The sequence below is a fragment of the Syngnathus typhle genome, linkage group LG1, assembly GCF_033458585.1.
Source record: "Syngnathus typhle isolate RoL2023-S1 ecotype Sweden linkage group LG1, RoL_Styp_1.0, whole genome shotgun sequence".
Taxonomy (NCBI): domain Eukaryota; kingdom Metazoa; phylum Chordata; class Actinopteri; order Syngnathiformes; family Syngnathidae; genus Syngnathus; species Syngnathus typhle.
Window position 1 is genome coordinate 14,484,752 of NC_083738.1, and position 9,938 is coordinate 14,494,689.

General features: G+C 41.7%; 3 protein-coding genes across 3 annotated transcripts; 1 reads left to right on the forward strand and 2 right to left on the reverse strand.

Moving 5' to 3' along the window:
* The first annotated feature begins 240 nt into the window (after positions 1-240).
* si:dkey-201i24.3 (kinesin-like protein unc-104) lies at positions 241-6,370 on the forward strand. Its single transcript, XM_061286169.1, has 14 exons — positions 241-340; positions 742-816; positions 889-971; positions 1,239-1,349; positions 1,491-1,619; positions 2,065-2,201; positions 2,277-2,488; positions 2,561-2,620; positions 3,954-4,086; positions 4,439-4,560; positions 4,664-4,795; positions 5,010-5,177; positions 5,922-6,072; positions 6,140-6,370. The coding sequence occupies exons 1-14, from the start codon at positions 296-298 to the stop codon at positions 6,172-6,174; spliced, it is 1,593 nt and encodes a 530-aa protein (XP_061142153.1). The 5' UTR covers positions 241-295; the 3' UTR covers positions 6,175-6,370.
* Positions 6,371-7,326: 956 nt separating this feature from the next.
* slc35a4 (solute carrier family 35 member A4) lies at positions 7,327-8,422 on the reverse strand. Its single transcript, XM_061284364.1, has one exon. The coding sequence runs from the start codon at positions 8,420-8,422 to the stop codon at positions 7,463-7,465; it is 960 nt and encodes a 319-aa protein (XP_061140348.1). The 3' UTR covers positions 7,327-7,462.
* LOC133157716 (SLC35A4 upstream open reading frame protein) lies at positions 8,406-9,897 on the reverse strand. Its single transcript, XM_061284365.1, has 3 exons — positions 9,653-9,897; positions 9,271-9,369; positions 8,406-8,818 (listed from the first exon to the last, which is right to left on the reverse strand). Exons 1-3 carry the CDS (start codon positions 9,665-9,667, stop codon positions 8,624-8,626), a joined length of 309 nt encoding a protein of 102 aa, XP_061140349.1. The 5' UTR covers positions 9,668-9,897; the 3' UTR covers positions 8,406-8,623.
* Positions 9,898-9,938: the final 41 nt, after the last annotated feature.

Consider the following 9,938-nt stretch of genomic DNA (forward strand, 5'->3'; position numbering starts at 1 on the left):
AAAGTTCGGACTGCATGTCAAAAGATGAGGTACTCTGAAGGGCACCATCTCACAATATTTTCCTTTTATGAGCTTGCGCCACCTCAATGTTTCTCCAAACAGCAACTATGGCGCTTGTCATTCGACCAAGCTGTAGCTGTGGAAAACATGCAGGTAACATCAAGTCAGTGTGAGTCACAAAACCGACGCAACAATTATATGTGTCTGACAGGGTTTCCATGGTGAGCTCCTACAGCCACTCACTGATTGCACGTGTGGAGGTTACACTGGGTCACTGCTCATAGGGGGCGCTTCAATGGAGAACATCGGCACTCTGATTGATGATGTCATCGTTCAACAGGTCTTGTGCAGTTTTGAAACATTACCTTGACTTCCCTCTAAAGGGAATGTTTCCATCACACCAAATTTGACTAACAAGTTTCATATAATTGGTCTGAAAATGGTCGTTTATGTACTATAAATGGTCTTTTTATTTTTTTTTATCTTTCTATGCAAGCACGTGTAGCACAACAAAATGCTTTTCCATCAGATAACAGAGATGTATGTATATCATGTTCTAACAATTTAAACAGGCCCAGATTTTACATGACAGGATTGGGAGTAAATTGACATACTATTTTTTTATTTGAGTGTGCTTGTCGTAAGATATTTGTAATGTAAAATATATGCCTTGTCTCAATAACGGGAGGGAAACTGCTATTTGGTCACAGCATCTTGTTACCCACATTGTGATTTTCTCAGGTGTTAAAAAATGCATTGAGTCGTGTGATGTCATCTGTGAAAGAGGAGCTGATTGTCTCCGTGTCCTACCTTCAGGTTTGTTTTTATTGCGTGACACGATGGTATTACAGATAGAACGTTGCCAACAAGTTGGTTTTTTTTGCACAGTTTCACCTGGATGGCAATGTCGAGGACCTCCTGAACCCTGACACACAAACTCTAGAACTTGTCCTTCATCCGATCCTCGGAGGGTAAGTGTCACTGAGTCCCAGGCAATGTGCCACAGTGATCATCAGTAGTGCCGTGGAAAATGATCAAAGATCTCTTAACGTATCATTTGCTTACTGCAAAGAATGTCCACCTTGCCAAAATTGAGCCTATAAATGGTTGCTTATAGTATTTTCTGTAAATGATGTTCCTTAATTGGCTCAATAAAAGTTGGCAAATTCCAGTACTAACACAGAATCATGTATTGAGCTTTTATTACATTGCGAAATTGACTTTTGGTCTTTGCTTAGTGTTATCAGAGGTTTAGCGGAGGTGTGCGTAGGCTCTGCAGAGGAAGCCTACTCGCTCTATAAAACATGCAGGGAAGCACAAAAGGCCAAAGAAGAATCCATTTCATCAAGGTAAGACGAATAAACTCAGGCTGTATCTGGCAGGGAGTTACACAACTTGGAAATAAATGGAACACCTAAAAGACTCACAGTTATTTGTTTTGTGTTCATTTTCTTATTATTTTTAAAATCAACTACTTTTGTGTTCTGCAGATGTAGTTGGCTTTTCACAGTTGCAGTGGAGTGGAAACTCCAAAACGATGAAGTGGCCTTTCAACTCTGTCGTAGCAGACTGCGGGTGTTCGGTCTGGTGGGAGGAGCCAACGGGACGGACCTCATGGGGTCTGTTGACAACATGTTCGATTTTTACAGAGTATTTATCCTTATATGTTTGCCACAAAGTAAGAAGTATAGCTGCAATTTGGTGTTTAATAAGATATGGAAATGAGCCAATCTTGTCCGGATCCAGATGCACTGATACACAATGTGACTACACTAAACAAGACATGCCATTTTCTAAGAATAAAATCAATAGTCACGCAAAATGCAAAACATTCCTAAGCGTGCCACTTCACTTTTTACACTTATGCCCGCAATCAGCGTGAACAAGTTGACGCCACAGTTCGTAACTTAGTAAGTTAGGTTCTATGTGTTCTGCAAGTGACTGGCGACTAGCCCAGGGTGTTGCCAGCAGTGACAGCATTTGAAAATGTCCATAAAATGGTTATTAAATCCCATATCAAATTTGAAAACATTTATGGCATTTCATGCCATGTCATGTCTCCAGCATCAGCCCACTGCTGAAGGTTATGGATCAACTCCCACGTGAGGCCGCCAAAACCGATGCACTCTTGCACATCCTCCTAAGCGACGCTCTCACAGGAAATAGCAGGACGGCGCTCATCTACTTTATCCAACCTCAAGGTGCTTTGCTCTGCCTCTCCCCACTTCCAATCTAACCTTTGCTCAGAGCGCGAGTCTTCCTCTTCCTCATTACAGGCAATTTGGATGACGAGACGCCATCTGCTTTAGCTTTGGCCCAAAGAGTGAAGCGTTTAGTGACGAGGCCTTCCCAATTTTGCTGGAGTCCAAAGAAAACGGAGCAAGAGATCCGAGGTCATATTATGGGGCTGAGACATGTGATGATGTCAGATTCGGCTAATGGGACGTATAACATCCACAGGCTTGCTGAGCTCATCCAAAGCCTGCAGGTCATTTATAACATCAACAGTGAAATATGTGTCAAACATATTGAATTCATAAGTGTGTGGTCCATTCAGCAGATTGTGAAAGAGCAGTCGTGGGAGAAGAAAAGGGAAGAATCACAAAGGATTAAACTTAAGGTTTGAACCTTATACATCTGTTAGACTTAGCCTCCTAATAATTAGATAGGTGACTTGAGCAAGGCCGTAGTGTCGCTGCGACCTTTCCTCCTTTACACTAAGGTACTAAGTACTCCTGCAGTTAACCCGATAAAACCTGAAGCATGGACTAGTTAACAAAAAGATCTGATTGTTTGAAAATGGAGACTTTATTGGTTCTTTTGAACAAAAAAAACAGAACAATAGAAGGGAAAATCAACTTCCACACATGACTTTTGATTTGTATCATATTGTATGGACGAGTCCGGTTACGATGCTTAAAAATCTTCATTTCATAACAAGCTTAACATTTTTGTATTTCCAAACATCAAAAATAACTTTACCCACTTCGAATCAATAAACAACGGCAAACAGCAACCTTGAGAACACCACCGAAGGATTTGGAAATAGAGAAGAGGAATATTTCAGCTTTATTTATTTATTTATTTATTTTTATTAACTTTGTGGGTCACAAACTTTTTATTTTGCATAGCGGAAGGCCTGAAATCTTTCAATAGTCTCGCTTGTTGGGTTAAGGTTAGTAGTCAAAGAATGTGCATGAACATAGTAGCTAGAATTGACAACATTCTCTATCATTTGTGCACAATGGCTTATTTTTGCTTACATATTTTAAATTGGAAAATCAAGACTTCATTAATAATTAATCAAATAATAAATCCAGAATTCAATGACCTACTGTTTCAAATGACTTACACCGCTTTCTAACACAGTTTTACTCAAATACTTGTGATCAATATTGAGTATTTTTACAATGCACCTTCCCAGTGTGCATTTAATAGTATCTGAATAAACATTTTATTTTATTGTTTTACCTCCCTCTTCAAATTTTGACAAAGTAACGTTTCAAAATCAATTATTTCTCTTTTCCCAGTTAGAGCTGTCTTGCAAGGTCACTGAAAAGCCATCTGATGGCAGATTCCTGCCCTCTGAAGGATTATCTGAGCCATGCATGTGTCTGTTCAAATACGTCAGGCTTTTGAGGAGAGAAAATATCATACTCAATAAATAGAGGGTTCTAAATGACACGTAATATAGCTATGTGATACATTTGGCATTTATTTTTTATTTTATTAACAAAATAGTTTTTCTTCCCAATTTTTATCTTATTTCATTTGTTTTCATTAACTGTCACAACATTGCAATGTAAGTGCAGTGGCTATTTTCAATTGCACGTAATAAGTCAAGTGAATACTAAAATGTACAAATACAAAATCTAAAAGAATAAAATGCAACTTAAGTATCACTACTGATTTATACCCCACCCCGGAAAATAAGTATTCTGTTTTTTTGGCAGCTGTGTGGCCTCCAAAAGATCCAAATGGACGGTCACTTATCTGGAGGTCACAACATCAATCCCGAAAATACTTCAGACACCGTGAAAAGTTTGCAGGAAGACTTAAGGCAGGAGATGGAGGCACATGTAAGAGGTAAACAGGACACTTCACAAATCAGCACATCTGCAGATTTCCAAAAGTTTCAATATAAGAGCTGTTCACAAAGTCCACCTATATGATTATAATTTCCAGTACTATAATGTTATTTATATCATGATATTTATAAACGCTCCAAATAGTGTTACTTACACAAAAAAATCGGAACAAGTTCCACAATAAATCTGTTTAGCACACAAAAGAATCCAGATACTTCCAGGAATCTAAAAAAATGAAGCCTTATTATTTTCTTTAAGGTAGATCTTTTGATATGCCCTATTCTTGAACGTTACTTGATTGCACAGGTGATTTGACCAGTGACTGTATGTTCTGCTTCTCATATCTGCAGGAGGCGCAGGGAGCCTGGAGAAAGTCCAGGAGAGCATAACAAGGATCCTGCAGTTGATGGAGCCTCTCAGAAAGGAACCAATTAAGAATATTCCTGCAGAAAAATGTGACCTCTGTCTACAAGTAACTCGCTTCATCTCCCTTGTGCCTTTTAATCATTTGAAGGCTTTCTGTATGCACAAGACACTCTCACTAAAGCCCTCCTTCCCTTTCTGCTTTTTTTAAGTTAAATGATGAGTATCAGTTGGAAGACTGCCATGCACACGAGCGTAGGAGGCAAGTGAAAGAGCTCAGCGGGAGATTAATTCAGCAGGAGGTGGAGAAAATACAGAGAGACTTGACGAGGGAGCAGCTTCCAGTAAGCTGTATATGTTTCATACTGTATTATTATTCAGCGTGTTATCTTTCTTTGGAGAGGATGCTGAGTCACTTGAGGTGATTCATTGTGGAGGGGAGGGGAGGGGGGCAAAGAAGGCCATCAATGTGTAATTTTGTGGAAATGTGAAGAAAACTATAAAGACACAGTAATAATAGAGCGTAAATGTCAAATGATGAAAATAATCAATCCTTAGGGTGAGGGCGTTCAGAGAGAGCTGCTGGTGATGAGCAATGAGAGACGGGTTCTGATGCTGCAGATGGAGGCCCTGCGAGTGGAAGCGGAGCAGGCCCGCAAGGACCTGCTGGTGCAGCGTCACAAGCATCAAAGTGAAGTGCAACGTCTAAGGGAAGAGAGCCTGCAGGTGGGTCCATCCGTCCCAGGGTATAAATGTTAACTTTTTCATTCATCTTTTGTCTCTCCACTCTTTTACTATTTGTGACTATCAGTACTTTTTTTTTGAGGGGACTGCTGTCTCCCTAAGTATTTACCCTCGCAGTTTACCCTTCCATGCAAAGCCCAAATATGTATTCTATACTTTTACTTCACATAATATTATTGGTCTATTTCAATGCAATGACACTGGTAAAAAGAAAAAGAGCAAAAGTCACAGACGGACATATTTTTATCCTCAGCGAAAAAAATAAATACATTCTAATTTGTGACAGGATATTTATTCAATTTACTTGGTCGTGAAACTGTTCTTGGTAGGCGTCTTTGTATTATACTGCCCCCAAACGGCTAAGAGCCGCACATTAGCCATTCAAATGAAGGAAAAGAAGTGGTTGAAACTGTTAAAAAATAAAAAGATTGAACAGACTCAAAGATGCATGAGGATTATGAGACATTTTGTGCTCAATCAATGAATCAAGTGTGAAATAAAAGAAAGGAAAACAGCACCATGGGATGGGGCAACCCACAACCTGCCCTATGACCTTTGTTTGTTTTTGTGTAACTGGTGTTGTTCCTTAATTACAAACACCGGAGCTCGCATGAAATTTCTGATGCCTGCAATTAAGTGTTTGTTTTTTGTGTTTGTTTTTTTATCCCCAAATATGTTGTTTACCCTGCCTTATTTTTTTTCTTTCATGAACATGTGTCTCTGAAGGTCTTCAGGAGGTTTTATGAATCAAGCGAAGATCTGAGGAGGACGTCTGAGGCCAGATACAGAAGCGTGCTGCTAGAGGCTGTGCACGATGCTGTTTTCCTATCTGCTCAGAACCAGCAGCTGCATGCCAACAACAAACAACTGCGTAAAGGTGGGTTTAGTTCTACACTTACTTGTCCTATACTGTAGTAACTCTTGTTTTTATTTATTTTTCACAGCTCTGGGGGAGTTGAAAGATACTCTCACTAAGTGAGGTGAGCACAATTACCTCCCAAAAGTTACATGTGACGAAACGTTGTAGGTGCATGAGAACTTACCTTGTGGACCTTGTGTAGCACTCCTTAATGTATTAGAAAATGTGCAACTTTTGTGGAAATTGCTTGCGAATGCGCAAATGCAGAAATTTGAGTGCAAGCGTATTGATGTATGACAATTCAATGAATTTTAAAGATGAGTACAAGAATACATCATTTATTTAATTAAAATGGATATTATCACGGCCGAACAGTGATGCACTGGTTAGCCTCACAGTTCAGCGGTCCGGGGCTCAATTCCCACTTCTGCCTTCTTGTTTGGAGTTTTGTGCCTGTGTGGGTTTCCTCCCACATCATAAAAAAAACAACAACAAAAAAAAAATATGTGTGTTAGGCCGATTGACCACTCCAAATTTTCCGTGGGAGTTATTGTGGGTGGTTGTTTGCTTGTGTGTGCCCTGTACTTGGCTGGTGACCGATCAGGGTGTACCCCGGCTGCCGCCTAAAGACTTCTGGGATAGCCTCTAGCATTCCTGCAGCCCTCGTAAAGATAAACGCGGTTCAGAAAATGGATGAATGAATAGTATTAAAGTAAAAGAAAGTGGACTGGAATCATGCCTGAGGCAGGAATCAAACGAGGTCATGACAATCTAATGAGGAATTTGTGTGTATTACTGTGGTGGCCATTTTCAGTGGTGCAGTATCTAAATGCACGTTTGTTCTTATTAGAGTCGTGGATAATCTCGACCAGGGCAGCCCAAGATAGGTCCTTGAGGCCCTATCCAGTCTGTTTTGGATGCATTCTTGCTGCAAAAATAAAATCATCAGGTTCGTGAGCCGGCTTTCGCAAAGCTTGCTGATGAACTGATTATTTCAATCAGGTGTTTAGCAGGAGGGGTACACCTAAAACTGGCTGCATAGGAGCTCGAGGACCCTTACCCTGTGATCCTAACGAGGTCACACACACACACACACACACACACACACACACACACACACACACACACACACACACACACACACACACACACACACTATTGAAAATGGGTGGATGGCATTTAGCCTATAATGCTAAAAGCAGACATTTTGATGCAGCTCTTGCATTGTATTCCATTAGACACACATACATAATTGGCCATTGAGTGTATGGGTAACAATGAAAAGGTTAGATTTATTGTTCAATTTTCATCTTTACACACAACATAGAAATAAAAAAGCAAGAAATAAATATGCGAAACCAAAGAATGAGTATTAAAAGAGTGCTTGGAGCTTCTAGTGAAAAGTCGGCTATGTGTAGTAAAGAAAAGCTGCCAGGGCGACCATGGCGAGTGGTATCGAGAAGAAGAAAGTCAGCTGCAGCCCTAAAACTGCCCACGACATCACAGCGTTGACCAGCATGGAGCAGGAGATGACGAACAGCCGAGTGATGCCGCTGCCGTGTTTCAACAGTACAGACATCAGAAGGCCGTTAGCCGCCTGTCCCGCTATGATAGCCCAGACAGTCCACGAGTACCCTTCTAAAAAGCTCTTGTCACTCGCGAGGGCAGCGAAAGAAGACAGTCCGTTGATGAGCACACCAAAAACGTAGAGGTAGAGATTTTGAACGCTGAGTGGCAGCTTCTGACCCTTCAGCACCTTTTCTGTATAAACGGCTGCGAGCCCAGATGCACAGCAATACACCAGCATGAGGAAAAGCCCCCACGCAGTGATATGAAGCCTGATCTCTTGCTGCGTTTCGCCCGTGTCTGCTGAGTCCAGGCTGGTGTAGCTATGGCACATTCCCGCCGCCATGAGGAGCCCCAGACTGGCCCACTGACCCCAGCGCATCCTCTTGCCTAAGCACAGAGAGTAGAGCAGAGCAGTGGTGGCAATTTTAAGGTTGCTGAGGACCTGGAAAGAGCTTGGGTCCATGTGAGCCTGCATAAGGACAACCAGGTTGTTATTGAGGGCGTAGAGTGCGGCGGGGGCGGCGTAGGGGGCCACGAGGAACGGGGAGGGAGGCGCGAGGAAGGTCGACGCGCCCCCGGTCGTAATGAGAGTGGCGAAAGACACGAGCAGCTTGACCAACTCGATCATCACGACGCATGAGGAAGGGTTGAAAGGGATGCGGCCCTCCGCTTTGCTCAGAGCGATGAGCGGCGCATGCGTGCCGTAGATGAGGACCATCACGCATAAGAGGGCCCCCCACCGTACCCTCGGCAGCCACCGCTTCCTGTACCTCGACTTCTCATTCTGGATCGCAATCATTGTTGATAACACAAAATTAAATACATGAATTTCAGTGCAGTTAACTTAAGGCGATCACAAGGAGCAAACAAATGAATGTCATGAAACGTGACGGACCAAACGCTGCAAATTGAAGTCCTACATCATAAATAAAATGCAAAAATTGCAGTCCATCACTGAGCAAACAAGAACTAGCACCAGGCTTTTGCCGGCCTGCCCAAATTACTTTTTTTTTTTCAAGTTGTTGAGAAAGTCTTTGACGGTCCTTTCAATGTTAGGCACTTGATAGTTCTGTGCTGCGTAGATGCCAGTGACTGTCCCCAGCAGCACCCCAAAGATGGCGGAAGAGCGCAGCTTAGCCACTACATAACCAGCCAGGAAGCCCTTCAGGAACGGAGATCCCAACAGCGAGCCACCCTGCAATGTGAAGATGACATTAAACTGAAAATCAAACTTTTTCACAAATTCCACGAACCACAGAGGAGTGTTGATACCCCTGCATGCTCATACTGACAAAGATTTTCGCGTATTGTAGTTAGTTTAGTAGTTACTAGTTTTCATTGATTTCGTTGTTGAAATTTCTCTTCTCAATTTAGCTTGCGTTACTTTTTTGTTACAATAACCTTATAGCATCACGGGTTTCGCCACCAATGACCTGGCAGACACATTCAAGTAGCGGTTGAAGCATAAATTACGTCAAAGCCAGAAGGTAAGCAGAGCTGCAGTGCAATAAAAGATTAGCTTTAACAAACTGTGTTAATGTTGGTTTCTGATCACTAACACAATCTAAGTGGGCAACTTTGAGGTTTGGGGGGGGGGGGGGGGATTTGTGTTTGGCCTTAGTCACGTGACAGCAACCACGCAAGTACCTGAGGAATTCCTACAGAGATTTCGTTCTCCACTCTCTTCTGGATTTCCTCCAATTGATTTTTGAGCTGTGTCAAGTCTTTCAACTTTTTCAGGGGATCCTAAAAATAGACAAGTGGTTCATGTTTCCACCGGTCACAAATACCATCCTAATTCTTGTTTTTCATTCATGCAAACAGTGATGCAATGTAATACATGTCATTTACGATTTCCATTATTGAAGTTAAACATCTCTGTTTATTGGCAAACTGGTGCGACCATAAATTCGATGAGAGGTTGGCATACTTAAACGGAATCCATTTTCAATTTCCCATTTCTTCTCATAACTACGGACTGACTCGGTATAAAGAATTGATGGGTTAAAAGTCGGAACGCTCTCCTCACCTTGTCATCCGCCATTTTTGCCCATCGAGTTGATCAGTGCTCGATTAACTAACCTACACCCTTCTTTGCGATTAGTTAGGTCTAAAAGTGACTTCTAGGTAAATAAGGATGGAATTTGATTTAATATCTCCAACGCCCTGCTATCAACATACTATACCTACACTTTCTTTGTTTAACTTGTCAGTGTGTTTCATATCATAATTCGGCAGAGGCGTGTTATCAATACCAGAAAAGTGTCACCTTCACGTGTCAAAAACGTCAAACATGATTGGCCAATGTTTCCAAA